Source organism: Pelmatolapia mariae, linkage group LG13 (assembly GCF_036321145.2).
Source record: "Pelmatolapia mariae isolate MD_Pm_ZW linkage group LG13, Pm_UMD_F_2, whole genome shotgun sequence".
Lineage (NCBI taxonomy): Eukaryota > Metazoa > Chordata > Actinopteri > Cichliformes > Cichlidae > Pelmatolapia > Pelmatolapia mariae.
The window spans coordinates 1,667,501-1,686,772 of NC_086238.1; the positions used below are offsets into that span (position 1 = coordinate 1,667,501).

At 41.5% G+C, this 19,272-nt stretch overlaps 2 protein-coding genes across 4 annotated transcripts in view; one reads left to right on the forward strand and one right to left on the reverse strand.

The window, feature by feature from the left end:
- Positions 1-5,387, forward strand: part of ugp2b (UDP-glucose pyrophosphorylase 2b) — a 39,577-nt gene extending 34,190 nt beyond the window's left edge. For both annotated transcript variants that reach the window (XM_063491658.2, XM_063491657.1), the window contains exons 8-10: positions 1,747-1,989; positions 2,403-2,507; positions 2,834-5,387. In XM_063491658.2, coding sequence (XP_063347728.1) covers positions 1,747-1,989; positions 2,403-2,507; positions 2,834-2,941 — 456 coding nt within the window. In that variant the 3' untranslated portion in view covers positions 2,942-5,387. The remainder of the gene's footprint in view (positions 1-1,746; positions 1,990-2,402; positions 2,508-2,833) is intronic.
- Positions 5,388-6,734: 1,347 nt separating this feature from the next.
- The window catches only part of peli1b (pellino E3 ubiquitin protein ligase 1b), a 52,760-nt gene continuing 40,222 nt past the window's right edge, over positions 6,735-19,272 (reverse strand). For both annotated transcript variants that reach the window (XM_063491165.1, XM_063491166.1), the window contains exons 5-7: positions 18,834-19,031; positions 18,212-18,400; positions 6,735-11,325 (exon numbers count right to left, since the gene is read on the reverse strand). In XM_063491165.1, the coding sequence (XP_063347235.1) occupies positions 10,747-11,325; positions 18,212-18,400; positions 18,834-19,031 (966 nt within the window). In that variant the 3' untranslated portion in view covers positions 6,735-10,746. The remainder of the gene's footprint in view (positions 11,326-18,211; positions 18,401-18,833; positions 19,032-19,272) is intronic.

Here is a 19,272-nt window from a genome sequence, read left to right on the forward strand (position 1 = left end):
AACATACAGTACTAAGAAAAAGTCTTCTTTCCTTTTTTACATTACACTGTGGTGTAATGGTTTTTGTTGTTGTTGTTGTTTTTTTGTTGTTTTTTTAAAGTGGTCTGAAGCAATAGTTCTTCAGGGTTTCTAAAGGTCTTTCAAAACTTCTGTGAGCAGAAGCTTTTTCACTCACTTTCAGTCCCGTCCTTGCGCCGGACCATTTATAGATGGATGTTTTTGTTTGTTAACTTACTTAACTCTGAAATATGAATCATTCAAGCACCTAACTCAAGAGATGAAGCAGTATCATCTATGCACAACAGGCAATTTAGCAATAAACCAATTTTAAATTCTATCTTTAGCCCTTTTGTTACTAGCAGCCTGTCGTAAAAGCACATTTTTGTTTGTTAAGTTGAATTTACAAAAATTGCCAAACTGTTTGACAGGCACAAAATGGTAGTATGTTTGCACCAAAAAGGTGATTCCCCAAGAGCTATTCGCCAAAAACTTTAAATGTGGAGGAACTGAACAAGCGGAAGACAAAAGAGTACATGGCAGCAGACAAACAGCATCTGAAAATCTTGTTCTTGAGAAATGGGAAAGACGCAGCAAAGGCCTGAGAGGACCTCAGAGATGTGTCTGGCCCTTCTTAGATGCTTAGATGATTGGATTTGTAGCTTATATTTGCCCTCTTTTGACAACACTAGCACAATAACAAGGGTTTCTCCCTCGTTCAGTGAGGTTTGCACAGGTCATGTTAAGTCAGAAGAAAAATGGAACACTTGACTGATGAAGCAAATGTTTGAGTAAATGCTTAATCAGTGAATCTTGTACCTAATTTGTCCAAATGTGACTTATTTCCCACATATTTTTGTCCTTTATTGCCCTCCAGAGTCCTTGTTGAGAGAGCAATCCTGATTTAAAGCAGCACAGCAAACAAATGTAACTTGCTGTGAGTTTGTGTTATTTCAGTCCTGCTCACTCACTGGCACTGCGGGCCTCTGCCCCCCTGATGGGGAAGCATCGCCTCAGGCCGTCCAAAACTGCAGCCAGTGTAATAAATTCACAGCTGAACCGCAGCCTCCTCCCTGATTATTGCTGTCTTGGCCCGATAGGTACAGATGAAATTTTCCACTCCTCATGTGCAGGATTGCAAGTGTTATGCAAACTGGACATAACTGAGGAGCTGTGTGGTTTTACATAAGTGTAGGTCCCATCTAGATAAGAGTACAGCACTAAAACCACTCAGTTTGAGGGTTCAGTTTCAGTTAGAGGCCTGCACACGGTAGAACTGTGCGCTGTTGTGGTTTAGAGGCGCTTAAGATAAATTTAATGTCCACTAATTAGGATTAAACACAAAGTACAGATGATCTGAAGAGTAACGTTATTAGTTGTACAGGTAGAGTATTTAGTAATGGAAAATAATAAAAGTAATGGAAGGAGATATCACCACTGACACTGACATCTGGACCGCCATTGGCTTAAATCACAGTTCGACTCTTGTTTATTTAATTTGGGTGAAGAAGCTTCTCTGTTGGGAGTTGCTGCATAATTTAAATGTAGTTTTATAGTAAAGACTGTACAGTTAGGTGCACAAACGTGCACTTTTGTTTTTATTAAAAAAACATATTGGGTAGGGAACAACGTGATTCGGACTTTAACGTGGTGTTAGTGCTGTGCTCAGTCTCATTTTTCTTCACATTGTTGGAAATAAGCAGGAAAAGAAAACGGCTAATATGTCCTCTCCCCTCTCCTGTTCATCAGACGCTCGACGGCGGGCAGAACGTCATCCAGCTGGAGACTGCGGTGGGTGCGGCCATCAAATGCTTCGACAGTGCCCTGGGAATAAACGTTCCCCGCAGCCGCTTCCTGCCGGTCAAGACTACGTCGGACCTGCTCCTGGTCATGTCCAACCTGTACAGCCTGGATGCCGGCTCGCTCACCATGAGCCCGAAGAGAGAGTTCCCGACAACACCGCACGTCAAGCTGGGCAGCTCCTTCACCAAGGTAATCATACCAGCTGTGGAAACATCGGAACATCTGTCACTGCGTGTGCAGCCTGTTGATCTCATGTGTGGCTGTGATGATATTAAAGTGCCGAACTTTTCAAAGCCACTGATTAAATGTTGATTAAGTACGTCATTGTTTTTCTTTCTTTTTTTAAAGTTGGAAAAAAGAGTAGAGATTTGTTATGACCATTGTGATGTTAAATGGGATGCTAAAGTTGGGTCGTAAAATAAATAAATTATTCCAAGAAGGCTTCTGAGTAATCTCCTGATCCTCAGAGGTTACACCACTGATGCCCCCAAATTTCTGATTCTCAGTGACAGTATTTAGTCAGTAATTTAATTTGCCAAAGGATCCGTGGGGTTGAAAAGCTCACATACAGATGACTTACTTTTCTCTGTGTCTGCGCTCAGGTTCAGGAATACTTGATCCGCTTCGAGAGCATTCCCGACATGCTGGAGCTCGACCATCTGACGGTGTCCGGAGACGTCACCTTTGGGAAAAACGTGTCGCTTAAGGTAAAGCTCTGCAGTCACATTCGGTTTTTAAGACGAGGAAACCTTGTTTTCTTTTGTTCCATAATGCCAGCATGCAAGCTACAGTTGTTTTCATGGCCACAAAACGTGTTACAGCTATTTCATTTACTCGAAATATAACAATGTTGAGCGTAATAAATCCAGAAAGCTTGCCGACAGTAAAAGAAACTTGCTGTTTTAGTAATGTGGTGGAGAAGAAGTGCAGAGAGAATTGAAGACATTAATTTCAGACTTTGAACCTGTGTGCTTCTGTTTTTGATTTGCGGCTTTAATTAAATTCAGTCCTGTCATAATTTCTGTCTCTACAGGGCACCGTCATCATCATCGCCAACCACGGAGATCGGATCGATATTCCGGCTGGCTCCATGCTGGAAAACAAAATCGTATCTGGCAACCTCCGCATCCTGGACCACTGAGGCCTTCTTCACCCTCATCGTGTGACGTAGTCCCCCGTAATCCCTGTCATGTGACCCATTTGACATGTTGACCCGACATCAAGAGATTGTGAGAGGATATGACTTTTTCCCCTGGAGGCTGAGTGTGATTGCATGTGCAGTGCTACCCTGCAGTCTCAGCATTAAGAAGCAGTTCGCCTGCTTTGATGGTTGGAAGTAGCTGGGATATACTGCCCTCTGCAGGCTGTTCATCACATAACCTTAAAAAGTATTACTAATGAACTAATCTTAGCGATCACTTTAAAAACTTTTATCCAGATTAGAGAGGAAACAACTCACCCTTTGTTTTCTTTTCTTCTATATTGATTTTGACTTTTGTTGGCCAGAAAATAAAAAATAATATATTCTAAATAGGTAGGGATAATATACTGATATACTGATATGTTATTAGGGACGCTAGTGGGAGTACAGTTTGGAGAACAAATTAGATTTTGGGTTTTTTGCACTGCTAATGCAATCACAAAGATGAAGTCATGGGCGTTACGGGAAGGTTTTGACCTCTTATTTCAAGCACAAAGACGTCTCTGCTGGACTCGATATGGTTTCGCAATTTAGCCACAGCAAAACACACCGAGTTATGTAATGTAAACCCAGCACAGGGTCCTGATTTACCACTGAGTTCAACAATACAACAGAAAAAGATGTCTAGCAGTGCAAAAATGACTTACTGGTACATCAGATTTATTAGAAACCCAAGTCTAAATGCAGCGCTTAGCACTGGTTTGGAGAGGTGTCTTCTGCTGGATTTTCAGGGCTAATGCAAATGTCATTTTATTAGGGAGGAAAAAATTCATATATCAGACATGTCAGCAGTTTATTCCACAAACTTTCCCTCAGTCTACCCTCAAATGTAGCAGGTAACAGTGACAAAGTGGATACAAGCACCAAAAAATAGAGAAGTCAGTTGAATTCTCAAGTATACAGCTTAAAAGCTTCTTCAGAACTTCTTTGCTTCATTTCTAACTAAAATATTTTATAATTGAAACATTACAACACTGGTGTTTATGACAGTATACAAACACTAAGGGTACTTTTAAGGTTTTCTGATATTTTATGAGACAGAATAAGATTCTCTGCATTCATTGTCCAACAGAAATAGAACATTTGGTCTGATTTAGCGACTCATGCGTCCAAATTACCAGCACCGATTTAAAAAAAAAAAAAAAAAAAAAAAAAAAAAGGTACTGTGGTTAATACAGCTGTGTCTGAACATTTAACTATCTGCCTATATTCATCCAGTGAGAATGAATTTACACTTCATGTATTTTACAACAGTGAAAGCTCCTTTTACCCTCGGTGCACACCCTGTCAGTCCATCCTGCACCCCTGCGCTCCTGTTAGTAAATTATTCTGAATCAAATGTTTATAAATGACACAAAGAAGACTTCTAAAGTTGAATCTGCTCAGTGGACTCGGTGTAATTTGACACTAAGATCATTTAAAATCAGTCTAGCTGACTTCATCTGGCAAGCCTCTTGAAAATGAGCTTTTAAATGGATAATTGACTTTACCACAAAAGACTTTGGTACTTGTATCCACTTGTGAAAGGTGTCCCGGGAGTACTAATTTGTCGGCTGCACTATGAGGATGGACCGACCTCTGTAGTACCATCGGCTCAGCTGTGACGCCGCAGAGAGCTCTGAGAGCATTGTTAATGGAGGCGAAGCTGCTCTGCTGCAGAAACTGAATGATATAATTTCGAAATAACGCTTTTATGCCTCATGCTCAGTAAAAAAAACACAAACAAAAAAGAAACCGTATAAAGCTTTTTCATATCTGCACATTTCTTGACCAAAATGCTCTGAGATTGTCTGATGTTGTCGGATCAACTGATTGAAACGATCAATAACAACAATATAACCAGCTCTCCAGTTTATATAGTATTGATGTAGCTGATACAGACTTCTGACTGACTTTAACTGCATTACCATCCACAAGTCAGTGTTTGCATGTGTTTAAAAACACTCAGTAGAACCATTGGAAACATGAGAATAAATGGCAAAGGCGGCGGATCGTTATGCATGTGGCTCAAGTGAAGCTTGGCTTTCATCAGTTTCAGGTTTCACTAGTGTCATATCACCGTACCCTCTCAGTTTATTGGCTTCAAAGGATGAAGACCCAAAGATATTACATTTCGAGCAGCGTTCTGATGGAAATGTGACTTTTATGTCCTTTGCTGCTCTCTCCTGCTGATTTTTTCACCACGAGCCGCATCTAAAATGCGCGAGTCGTCATTAGAGCTGTTGTTACCATGAAGATTAAACAGAGCAGCTTTAAGCTGAATTAGTGGAGCCCACGAAGCCCGCAGCGACGTCTGTGCTGAGAAATAATTGGGTACTGCGATATGAGATTTTCTGGGACAGGATGTAATTTTAAAGTGAAGGCCTTTATTCGTCTCTGTGTGGAGTAGCTGACGAGAACACCACATTGTTGTGTATTATTTTTTCCTTTGTATCCGGTTTGTTTTCACCTTCATGTCGTGTGAAACCTCAACGTTTCTCCGGTTTCTCTGCCCATCCCATCACTCAGCGTTATTCCTTCACCCAAAGACACGAGGTGCGGTGTTTTCTGCAGTGTTGGGGCACACACACATACACACAAACACATATTCATTTACATATGTACATGTACACAAAGTTTCAGTGTGAGTATACTTGAGATGGATCCGACCCGTGCGGACCGAGAGCCCGAAAGCAATAAGTGTTGATCTGTGACAGCGACGAGGTCTCAGCCCAGACCGCTTCTGCCTCTTCAGAGGTGAATAAAGTGCAATATGAAATACCGAACATGTGTACTGTGTTATCTGTCCATCAGTCAACTCTCGAGAGATGTCGGCAGAACATTTATTAATGTTTCTGGAAGGTTTGCAGAGAAATCCAGAACACAGATTCAGTTTCTTTACTCATTCTAATCATTTGTATGACCACCTGGTGGCCTCTGAGTGTAAAAGCACCAGAAATCATGTGTGTGGAGCAGTCAGGGTATGAATTAATAGTTCATAAACTCAACTCATAAAACAATCAACTCGTAAAACAAAGCAAAATGTGCAGAAGCAGCTGCTTGACTTTGTCTAAAATCTCTGTATTTAAGAGATACCAACTGACCCTGAAGTAGGGTTGGACTGTCTTCTTCCGGCTATTTCCTTTAGAGGTTGCCACAGCAAATCATCTGCCTTCATCTCACCCAATCCCAGCATCCTCTTCTGTCATATCAACTCTCTTTATGTAATCCTTCACTACATCCATGAACCTTTTCTGGGGTCTCCCTCTTTCTTCCTGCCTACCACCTTCAGTATTCCTTTGTCCAACATATCCACGACCCTCTCCACAGCACATGTCCACGCTGCTCAACCTGAGCTGTCCCCCTGATGCACTTCTTTCTAATCCTGTCCATCCTGCTCACTCCCAGTGAAAATCTTAATATGTTCACTTGTCATCTCCAGCTGTGCCTCTTTGTCTTTTTCATCTCCAAACCATACATCATAGCAGATCTCATCAGCATCTTGTAAACCTCTGGCTTAATTTTCAGCAGTTAATTTGAAACTACTTAAATGTAACTATTTAAGAGTTGATTCGAAGTCAGTAGAACAAAAATGAGACTTCTGTAGAATCAACAGGTAAATCTGATCGAGCTATTTCCTCTCACTTCTATTAACTTGTGTAAACTGTAGTTTTTGTTTCAGTTAACTTAAATTTTGTTTAATAATAACTTTGCACTGACAATGCAAATAAAACCCAGCACAGGGTGAAATGTGTCACTTTTACACTTTATTGTTTAAAGTCATTTACAAAAAAGTGTTTGCTGGAAACATTCATTGCTTTCGCCTTTCACAAGCACAAATACACTCCGAACAGGGGAGGAGGAAGAGCGAGTGGAGGGCGGGGGCGGGGTCAGGCCTGTGTTCGTGTAGAGAAACAGTACAGAGACGGAGGGAAGCCCTTAAAAATCACACACTTAATCCATGAAAGAAGACTGGGTTAGAGAAGCAGGACACACATCTGAATCCAGATTTGACTTCTAACTCGTGAGGTATCCTCAGTAGACCTTAGCCGTGTGTGTGCGTGTTTGTGTGTGTGTGTGTGTGTGATTCATATTTGTATTTTCTCCCTGAGGTGAGTTGGTGTGTTGCACTCTGAGGATACTGATGGACATTATCTGGAGAGCTACTTAATGTGTGGACACATGAACACACATACAAACTGCACACATACAATCAACACGAACGTATAAATTACAGCTTCTCACTCACATGCACTACTTTTACCTGCAGATACGAGTGTGTTCACGCAGACCTGAGGCTGTGTGAACAGTTTGGAAGTGACTGGTTAGTAAAGCTGCTTCATTTTCTGGAGGTTTCTACAGTTTGAGTGTGTGTCTCATTCGAGTGAAGTGGGCGAACAGCAGTGATGTTACAGATATGTGCAGCAGGAGAATCTGTGCTTTCACATAAAGCTCCAAATATCAGGACAGTGATCTCTAAGGTCAGCATTAACTTTTCAAACAGCATCTGATAAATGATCTGTAGTAGCTCATCCTGAGCTTTTGATCATAGCACACAGTCTTCCTCAGCAGATGGAGTTGGATTCGGTTATTTTGCATCTCTGCTTTTCGTTGTTTTCAAGGCAGAGCTTCAAACTAGTTTCAGAATTTTTTTCCCCCTCCGACTTTTAGCTCTGTATGATGTCATTCAGAGCTGACATCCCACCAGCCCCACCCACCTGGAGCTCAAGACTGTTGTTTGCATAGCCAATCAGAAGAAAGTTAGCTTAAATAAAAAAAAAAAGGATAAAACTGCTTGTTTCATGCAGAGGATGAACTGATGGGAGGAACCAAGGCACAGTAAAAGATAAGGATTATTTTGAACTGTGACTCATGCAAAGCTACTTTAAGAGAATCTAATCTGGAGCATCTGTAGTGCTGCGACTTTTAAAAAGAAAAGTTTAGACAAGAAAAATGAAAAATATTTGTGGTTTAGTGCAAGTCTGATGTTATTAGAGGAATCGAATCTCAAGTTTAAGGTCACGTTTAAACCTCATTTACTCTTCAGTCAAAGGACTATCAGATGGGTTGGCGAGCAGATATTAAATAACTAATCATACATAACTAACCCGTGCACTGGAGCTGAAACAAATCTCTCCTTAAAAAGCTCTACACTTAGTTTGAACATGCAGTTATTGTTCATATTTAGTTTCTATGATAAGTTCTGAAGCAGTTTGTTATCCGCTTCCAATGAATCAATACAAAATTAATAAAAATAAAGAGGCATCATTGTGCGGTTTTTCCACTGTGTTTAACTCAAACCTGGTTGTCTTGAGTCTGACTAACTCGCCCATCCTGAAGCTAAGATGTCAGCAGAGAAAAACGTCCAACAGAAATCTTTCCTCAGATTAAGTCCCATTAAAGAAACTCCAGGGCGTAAGGTGTTTACAGATTTAAGCATTTATGTGGTTTAAATATAAAGATAATAGACTGCAGTTGGTTGTTTAGGTCCTTATTTAAAGTAAAAGCATCAGTGGAAGACAGTTTTCATCATATGTAGTAAAAGGTTATCGAATAATATATTATATTTAAATCAGAGCTCTACATTGGAAACAAACTACAAAACGAGGCCTTTCATGTCTCACACTTTATGCTCTACTCTTCTATTTTCTCTCATAAAGGCTTAAAATGACTCAGCACTATATTGAAAGAAATGTATATATAATAGCTCTCCAAGTTACTATATTAACTATAAACTTATTTATTAACTATAAAGTTAATAAATGAAGCCTAACAGCTTTCATTCTTGTTTTTAATCAACATAAAATATAACTAAGAGCAGCCCTGATATCAGAAGCTCGACCTTGTTTGGAAAGCACAAGTTAACACGAAGCCCTAATGAGCGCACACGCGTGCATAAAGAGAATTGTTAAGCTTAAAGCCGTGCGTGTGTGTGTGTTTGTGTCAAACCTGAGTCAAACCACAGCAGATGTGTTTGTATCTCCTGCTTTTTGTTGCTCGCTCGATGCGTAAGACAGATGGGACTTCCTGCACTGTGACGATTCACACGAGAGGAGGAGAAACCTGCTGAAATGACTTCAACTGCCTCGGTTTGCATACTTTTAGGTGTAGCTGAACAAATAGTGCGTAGATATTTTCCAGCCTCCAGTAGGGCACGTGACAAGAAAAGGATTTTAAAATACTGGCGTAAGTGCAATGCTGTCAAAAGGACGTCTAATACATTCGGAGCTCAATACTAACACCGATCAGAAAACCGTACTGCATCTGGCACAGTAGTGATCTTGCTTTGACTGTGCAGGTGTGCCTCAGACATCCCAGTTATCACACAGAATAAACCAGACACTGTCCACACATGAAAAGCATCTGACCAGAGGGGTGTGCTGACAAGCAAGGTCAATGTGGCCGCCAGGCTTTCTTCAATAATATAGTCTGCCCAGTGCATTCACTTCTAACCATATTCACTGTAAAAGATGGCTGAAAACCGTATGCCTGCATTCATTTTGGTAGCCAGCAGGGGGCGACTCCTCTGTTTACAAGAACACTTTCTGGTTGTATTGAAGTCAACACTTTCCTGATACCTTAATGGGCTCAGTTGCTGGTTTCAGGTCATATATGCCCCCTATATGCTTTCAGGTCAAGCATAAAATTACTATTTATACATGTCCTGCATCACCAGCTGAATGCAAGAACTCCCAATGACAATGCAACGCATTTTGCACGTCTTCCTTCACCAGTTTTATTAAAAGGTACTCCTTCCTTCAAAACATTACACCTAACGTAGTCTGGAGCCGATTATGTCACCAGCGGAACGTACCATGTGATCTAGACATGGTTAACAGAAAGCCATCTTTGTGACTTAAAGTCTGCTTGAGGATAAAGATACCTCGCTGATCCACTAATCTGGGTTTGCAGTGCACCCCTCTGGTCTGGTTAGCGTGTGTGTCTGCAGGTGTGTGTGTGTTTGTGTAAAGTATAACATTAGCTACATGGCTGCGTAGAGATTCACTCACTTACCCACAAAGATATTTCACTTTAAAGGGAGGGAGCAGTCATTCAGGCCATTTGCAAAGATGCCTAGAAGACTCGGTTTCCCATAATGCTTTAGGAGGTTTCAGTTCCAGATCTATTGCTTTGCAAGGGAAAAGGCTGTGGTGATGGCTAATGAGATAGAAGAATAACTGAAGGGTTTAAACACACGACGTGAGCGGACGGGGTGTATAAATATGACAGATCTGAGTGGTGAACAAGGCAGAGAGAGACAGAACAAAACCCTCAGAACACACCTAAAACTTTATATCTGGTTAACAATATGCTGAAGTTTCAAAATAAAACGCTTAATAGTATTGAAGTTATCTGACAGATAAAGGATGAAGCGATGCTCCAGGGCCATAAATAAACATCTTTGTTTAAATTAGCTCTAAGAGATGTACACAGATGTATAATGCAACAATAAACATGAATAAAACCGCAGGTTTGCGCAGCGGTGTGTTAGTAATTTAGATAAATACTGTTGAAAGTCCTTTCCAAGAAACAAACGCAAAAAAGGTTTGACCCAGCAGTGTTCTTTGTTTGGTTTTTTTGTCTCTGGTTTCACATGAAAATATAGAAATCTTTGTCGTCATTCATGAAAAAGCAATACAAAGGTCACTTAAAAATGAGAGAGAGACAAAAAGTCCAGAAAAAAACAGATCTGGGAAGGTCCCCGTGTTAAATACGGGGTCAGCATCCAAATAAAACCTCCAAAGAATGCTGGGAAGTTCCCGCCGTTAGTCGAGGGGTCCCTGGAAGATGAGTCTGACATAGCCCTGCTCGCCGCTTAGCTGCTGGGCGCAGAAGGGGCAGGCAGCGTGGAAGGTGTGTGTGCCGTGAGGAAGCGGGATCTGACTCCAGAAGGCCGCAGTCTTCTCTGAACAAACGTGACCGCAGGGGTTGAAGGCGTGAGTGGGCGGGGCCGCGTCCACGTAAAAGCCCGCCTCGCAGCCCAGCCACAGCGCCACGTACGGCCCTTTGGTTCTGCACATTGGACACTCCCTAAGGCGGCCCTCCCGGCCCTCCCTCTCCTCGCGGTGGTTGCCCCAGTTGTGGTAGCCGTGCACGTGACCGCACTGGAGGTAGACCCAGGGCTGCTTCTCGTCAGGTGTGTCTTTGCGACGCATTGAGGGAAAGGCCAGCGTGTTGAAGCCCACGGGACACTGTGGGCGGGCCGCGTTGATCTCCTGCCGCAGCGCCTCCAGGTGTTTCAGGGTGGGAGTGCGGGCCAGGCCTTCAGCAGTGCGCCACAACAGGGTGGCGCCGCAGAGGTCGATAAGGGAGCCGTCAACGAGCTCCTGACTCTCCGTCTCCACCTGAAAGACAGAGGAAGGGTAGCAGGTTATACCCAGAGTCAAAATTAGACAAAACTGAGATTTTCACCCCCAGGTAAGGAAAAACTTGCTTTCAACAACTTTTTTTAAAGCTAAACAAAAAAAAGTGGAAAGGCGATGATTTATTGTGCACAGAAGACCTTAATGACACCGAAAGCCTACAGCGTTATGTGCGACAGGAGCTGATTAGGTAGTAGCGGCAAGATGATGAAGTGCTATTGGTTCTTAGCCTCCCTGAGCAAGTCCAATAAAAAAATCCAAGAAAGGTCTCAATTGTCCCAAATTTAAATATTTTTCAGCACAAAGCAATAATTTAAAAAATCATAACTTGATTCAGTAACAAGTGAGATTGCACACAAAAGTAAAAGTTAACTCTTTAGCATATTTTATGACCCTTAAATATCGAACCAATTTCTTCACCCTGGACAGGCTGCCGGTCAACTACCAAGCAAACACAGAGACAGACAACCACACCGACGACCAATTCAAAAACACCACTAATGTGTGTCTTTGGAGAAGAACGGGAGGTTTAAACCAACAATTTTGGTGACAGTGTAAACTACTGCATTGCAGTGAGCCTATACTTTAAAAATAAACTGAACACTTAAGGATCTGCGGAAAAAAAATCTCTTTACACCCACAGGCTTTCCCAATAGTTAGGTTTTCTGTTTTTCGGTAAATTAAAAAGGTTGTCTTGGTCCGTGCAAATGCAAATCCACACTGAAGTTTACTGGAAATTCTCACCTTGGAACAAGTCATGTTCACTCATTTCATTTGTTTTTATTGTCATTTTGTTGTATGGTTGTAGCAACCTAGTACTTTACTCGCTATACCTACTATTCGAAACAAAAGTTTTCACATTCTGAAATTCGACTTTTCTGGCAGCAGCTACACTCATGATTCAAATATCCTGTGGAACACAAAAATTTTTATATAATTTATTTTAAAAAAAACCCATTAAAACGTGTTGTTTAGAAGAAGGTTGTTAGGTTTTAGCCTTTGTGCACCCTGCAGGAAGAATTTAACCTTTTCCAAATACAGCTGGTTTTATTTTAGTCATTCGAGCCTTTGCATTCAGTGACCTCTCCTGAGTGCCACGCCTCTAACCCAGTGCATGCTGGGATATGCTCAACCCTGAAGGTTGGAAGAGTATAAACATGAAACACCGGTGCTTGCAGGATCTGTCTGACCACAGTAGGTGGCAGAGTAGCACAAATATCCACGTCTCCCTCTGACAGATGTGGGTTTCAGGGAGGGAAGCACGGGACTGACAGCTGGAGACAACATGGCATGAGGAAATTGAAATGACGGCAGCAGACGGGGCAGGACAGAGAGCTGGTGGAAATTTTGGTGAAGTACAGTCTTGAAGTAAGTGCTCGAATTGGCTCTGTAAGATCAGACAGGGTGGGAAATTCCATGTTGAGATAACCAGAGGACACCAGGGTGAGGGCAGTGTGAAAAAACAAAACAAAACAGGAGACAAACAGAAAAAAGAGAGAAAGAGAAGGGGAGGGAAAGTGATAGAATAAGTGATACAGAGATGAGGGTGAAGTCAGCTCCCAGGTGTTTTGATGCCATCAGTCACCCTAACACTGACACTGAGGTCACCCTGTGATTCAGTGTGAACAGATTTACGTAGCGGCAGCATTACATCACCGCTGGCTCATGTGTCCCTCCTGGTCTGTAACCTTCATGTATGTCGTTATTTATGTCAGTAATGCCCCTCTTCGGCAATAACACAGAATCACATCTGCCCAGTAAAATAACACACTCTACTTTTATCCAGAGGAACACTGATCAAGTTAAATGATGAAACATAACCGAAACACAGCTGAATTCTGATAAACTACACAAATGTGATACACACTACAAATACGTCTACAGTATGTGGGCTTCTTTTTAACATATAAATGCAAACAGATTAACAAATAAATGCCTCTGTGCTGGTTACCACTGTGAGGGTCACTGATAAAACACTTTAAACTGCAATACTGAACTTAAAATAGATTATTATACAATCATCAGGATATAATATTTACCACTGTACTACATCAATGATTTAAGAAAATATTGGTGATAGCAGATTTAAATAAAAAAACATACATCAAATTCATGAATTAACCAAACTGATCTTCTGTTATTAAATGTGTCACAGCTAACTCAGACTTTTTGAAGAAACTCTTGACCTACATTTACTATTGAACAAACGCAATGTGGAATACATGACTACAATGAATGCCTGAGATAATGTCCTCCCTTTTCATTAAAGCCTGGCTTCGTGTCTGATGCAGAAATACCGTAGCACAGAGGAAAGATGCACAGTAGAAACGCGGATGTAGCTTCTGGATCTGAAAAGTAAAGCCAACCTGGCAGCGCCTGACTCAACCTAGGTAGACACTTTTCTGATTTATTTTCTCAGCAAGTCCCTTCAGATCACACTGATTAAAACATTAAGTCCATTTTGTATATTTGGGCATTCCAGGTTTCACAGAGGATTATCCAGGGTTATCCTCATTGGCTAACATCTTGAGTCGGTGCAATGACTCGGTTGCAAAACACCAAAATGGTGACAGCAAACATGCTCATTGCAAGACTTCAGAAAAAGTCTGCATCCGTCATAAAGGTCGATTACAGCCCCAAGCAAAATACAACAAACTGGAGCAAGTGCTGGTGCAAACTACACTTGGGTGTTGTTGTTTTTAAACATTATTTATTTGGCATTTTAAGCTTTATTGGAGATTTTTTAGACAGGAAAGTAAGGAGAGGTCACAATAAAACCCCAGCCACTGGATCGAGCCTTGAGGCATTTGGTCATTTGTTCAAACTCACACTCAGTTCAGTGTTATGCCAGGTTGTTGTGCACCTTTAGTAGTTTTTTTTAACCTGGTGCGCTGCATTTACCTTCACAGTAAAAGCTGCAGCCAACACGTTACAAAATGCTCATCTTTTACTTTGAAGGCGAACTGTCCCTGTTTGCAGTTTGTGTTGCATGTTACACAATTTCATTCCTGCTTGGAGAGCAGCTGGAGAGTTTTCACAGACAAGTCAGAGTTTTCCGTAGGAACTATGGGTGGCTGCGGAAATCTGCAAGCAACCAAAGAAACTTTAAGGAGGCCAACTGGTTGGGGAACATACATTTTCCCCTCATAAATGACGGACAAGTTACCGTTAACGTGGTTAGTAGTCATGTGACTGTGAAACCTCAATACTAGCACTGAATGGTGAAACTGACCATCAGCTCACTGTTTATATCTGTTCTTACTATATATTGTCCTGAATGGTCAATATTATGGTCATGCGGCGACCATAAAATAGCCTTCAAACTGCCCGATTTGAACACAGTACAGTGACCTCTGATGGAGTTAAAAGCAGTACAAACTCGTCATAGTCATTTATTCTGAGACTGAATCGCATAACGCTGCCTTTTATTCATTTTGAGGCATTGTTTCGTTTTCCTTTCCTTTTAAAAAGTCCAGGCCTGGATTAACATCGTCTGTGAGCCGATCCTCACCCTCAGGCTTTATGTTGCGTACTCCAGCTTTTCAGCTGGAACAGGTAAGAGTTCAGAAGTTTAAGCAAAACCCTGTATTTATAAGGTAGCTTCTTCTAACCCACTTAAAAAAGACAGTTTAAAGAAGTATTTGTCTCCTCAGTGTATAATCATGCTCAGGCTTAATGACATAAGGGCCCTCGGTCCATGTAAACATCGAGATGCTCTCACCTCCTCTCAGAGTTTAATTTAATTACACAGAAACCGTTAAATTATCAGGACAAAAGCTGGTATTAAAGCAGCAGGAGCTCAGACACTGCACTCCAATCATTTGTCATCTCTCACGAAAACCCCCACAGCAACACTACCCCCACTACAACCCACTGTTATATGTGTGTGTGCGTGTGTGTGTGTAGACTGCACTGTAAGATATTCCTAATTATGTCAAACAGAAGGGCAAACCAGCTGCCCTGCCGGCAAAGGCTGACTCAATCCACCCAATAACTGAAACAAACTTGTGCACGTTTCATCTTCACCTCCCAGTAACGACGCAAAAAAGCTACCAAAAATGCTTCTGATGAATCTTTATCCCCATCATCTCACTTAAAGATTACACACTGTGGAGCTAAACATTAAACCAACAACTCAGGGGCTTTTGGCAAACGTGCTGAGCCAATTTATTCAAGACTATTCAATCACAATGTCCTTCATGTGTCAGCGTCCGCTACGGCAGAACAGTTCTCTCATTAAGAGAAGTGTACTTGAGAGTTGAGGAAAACACTATTAGAAGCCAGTAAGATATTCAGTTTTCACCCTTTTCGGTCAAAAATAATGTTGTTGTTTAATAATTTAAGGTTGTTGGATGAGTCCAACGCTCAGTTTTTAATTCTAGTTTTGATATCGAGTGAATACAAACCAACACCTAACTGGACTGAAATGAGCAGTTTAACCCTGAACAGAAATCTGATGCCTTAACTTTAAAGATGAAGGCTGTGCTGCTCCTGCCACAAAAAGATCCAGTCCAGGAAGCATTTAAGACAATCATGTTGTTGTAGTGATTCCCATCTACACTTTATTGTAGTAAAGATATCAAGAAGTGTGCTTTATGTCTTATTTTTGGCTAAGAAGAACTGGCAACAAAGACAAGCTTTTTAAACCTCATCCTGAATCAGAGTCGCAAAACTTTTAAAGCACTTATTATCAGATTTAACTCGTTTTTTGCTACATTTTATTCCCTGATGGCCAAAATTAAAATTCATGTTAGGTCTGTTTCCTCATTTATTTAGATAGGGACTGCATGGAGTAACTGCTGAGTAACAATGGCAGTTATTTGTAATTCCCTGTACATGACGGAGTGTTTTTATTGCTTCATGCAGAGATGTGACTGGAGGCACAAAAATGCATTGAGCAGGTTTATTTCAGTTTCATCGTGACACAAGATTTCATTTCTCTCTTTTGGTTTCACATTATTCATCAAAGGCCAAAACAGAATAAATGACTTATAAAAGCACACATGTATTTAGTCAGCTATTTAGTCATTAAATTCTAGTCTCAACTATCAAGATTTGCTCTCCACTAAACAGGTTTTGGCCTGTTTAGGACTTTAATAAAAGAAAAATATTTCATCTAAGTGGGGTTTACTAACTCAAACTTAAAGTATATTTTTTAAAAAAAAATCACAGAGAAAATACAGTAATTTTAAAATTCAATTCATGTTTTTCTTTTTTCTGTATCTCTGTGTAATAGCACGTACAACAAAACAACAATGGGTTTAATATTTCAAACATCCACCAGGGCTCCAACATCCTCTTTAGAGTTAAGGCTTGTTGTTGTAGTCTCATGTTAAAGAAACATGTTTTAAGAAAGTACAAGTTATCTTTGCAGTAAAGTCCCACAGCCTTTCATCTTGTATAGTGAATGTTACCCCATCTGTAGCGACGCTGAGAATGAAAGAGGACTCCACCTGAGCAGTAACCACTCGTATGTGCTTCAGGCAGACGGTTTAAACACCATCACGCTTTGTTACCGTGCGTAATGAAAATATGTGCTGTCCCACAGCTGGCAATACAAATGATCAATCAGCTGTGAAATAACGAGTGGATGCTGTAGAGGTGGATAACACTGGTAAGTGTGTGGATGGGAAAGGGCAGGTGGAGATAAGGGAGCTGTTAATTTGTGGAAAGACTTGAGAGCAGGTGGGACACTCGATAAAGGGATGGATTAATATTACGGCTGCTGACTGTGTGCGCGTGGCTGATGATATACATCTTGTGGAGAGGAGGAGGAAGAGGAGAAGAAACAAAGACCTAATGAAACATCCCAACAGCCTCGTAAATCCAATCAGACAACTGTCCACACTGATGAGACGCAGACAGCGCCGCGACTGGCTGGGAGACTGTGACGTCAGCAGGAGGACCCCTTACATGGTCTTGTTACAAACAGCTTTGACAGGAGGGCCTGCTGCCATGGAGATAGCATCCCAGTGACCTCCTGGTGGGTGTTAAGCTCTGACTGACCTCCTGCTGCCTGAGTAACAGCGCTGCTATGCGATTGTGATGAAGTATGAGATACTGTGATGGAATGCGTGCGAGGGAAATATGTTTTGCGGTTAACTGATTGCCATGGAGCAGAGAGACTGAAAATGCATTCATCATTTTAATCACAGTAACTCATGATACATATCCCACAATAATTGTGGCATCACGATACAGCAGTTCTGCAAGAAAATCACAATATTTGCGATTGTAGAAGAAAAAATTACCTCTAAAAAGGCAAAGACCAAGAACTGTGCATTTCAAGGTTTTCATGCATTTTTTAGCAGTGATTAAAACAGGTTAAAATGTTCAAATCAAAATAAAGTTTTAACATTTAGATGCTAATAATCACTGAACGTGTGATGATGTTTGTGCAACAATTATGCAACTTTTAGAACTAGCTACTTTTCCTCACCCTTCATATCTGGACTGTCCCCCCTTGTGCTCCTGAGAGTTTCTTCTTTTAACCTGTATATTTTACTAATTACTGTGACTATTTCCTGACAACTTTAAAAAAATGGAAATATGCAGGAACTCATAACTTTTGGCCAGAATTGACTATTTTTGGTGACAAAGCGTGGCACTAACTTCCTTAATTGGCACAGGTTGCTAGGAGTTAGTGGAGACCAAGCTGAAACCTGTGGAGCTGAAAAATGACAATCCACAGTGTCCAAAATATTGGCATCCACCAGCGCTTCCTCTCAGCTTCCTAGTAGACACACCTATTGTATATATTTTTTCAGAAAAACCTGACCTCAAGGTCAGTGAGATTCAAACTTGTATGGAATTTTAAGTAGATACACCTATGGAAAAAAAGAGTAAACAGTTTTGCATGTGTTCCTACCATCTTTCCCCGCTGCTGTGCTGAGCGCGTTTCTCGCAGGGTGAAGACGTTGCCGCAGACTGAGATCTCCCTCCAGACGCCTGGTTTGGAGTCCTGGCTGAAGCCGTTGCGAGGGTGCATCACCAGCACGCCGTTGGTGGTCAACCCGTCCATCTGACCATCAGATGTCTTCCACTTAGCAGCTTTCTCCTGAATGAAGCAAAAAACACGCTGATATTCATATGCGTTCAGCAGTCCTTCGTCCTATCATATTTAGCAGACAACGTGCAGACACATATTTAGCAGACTGAGTTTGAAAACAGTCAGTTTCTCTTTCTCTACTGAGCATGTGTGAGTTTAGTGTTGCCACCAAGAGCACTAACAGGACACCATCAGTTGTTGTCCTCTGCTGTCAAACAATGACAAATTGAGAAGGACAGTAAAAACAAGAACATGGGAAAAGTAAAAGCAGGTTAAAGGTTTTAGAATAATATGAGAGCACACGCTCTATGACACATCTTTCATGTCTTGTTTTCCTCTTTGTCCTGTGGTTCTTTGGTCTTTCCTTCTCTCATCCTTCTGCCTTTTTGCTCTCACAAACTCGCCCACACGTGTCTGAAGCACCAGATGAAACAGTGCTCACCCCGAGGAAGATGCTCTTGGAAGAGTCGAAGCCTGCGGCGTAAATGCGCGCTGTGTAAGGCGGCGTGCGCTGGCACATAATGCGGCAGGCGAAGCGGGAGATGGTGCTTTGGACCGACTGAGTGTCTGCGTTACTCTGGCTGCCTGCCACTGTGTCCGTCACTACAAAGTCTATTGGACTCTCTGTGGATCGACCGATCTGGAGAAGAGAGATGGGAAGATTAGCCCACAATGCTTTTCAGCGATGTGATAATATAATGATGCATTACCTCAGGGGAAGCTGGTAGGATGAAAAACATAACAGAAAATGGAGACAAAAACTGCTAAATGGATGCAGAATGTGTCCAGGATGGAATCCATTAGGAAATTGGAAATACATAAGCCAAGACAGTTGGATAATCTTTAATAGCAGACAATACGCAGAACAAAGACTTGCTAGA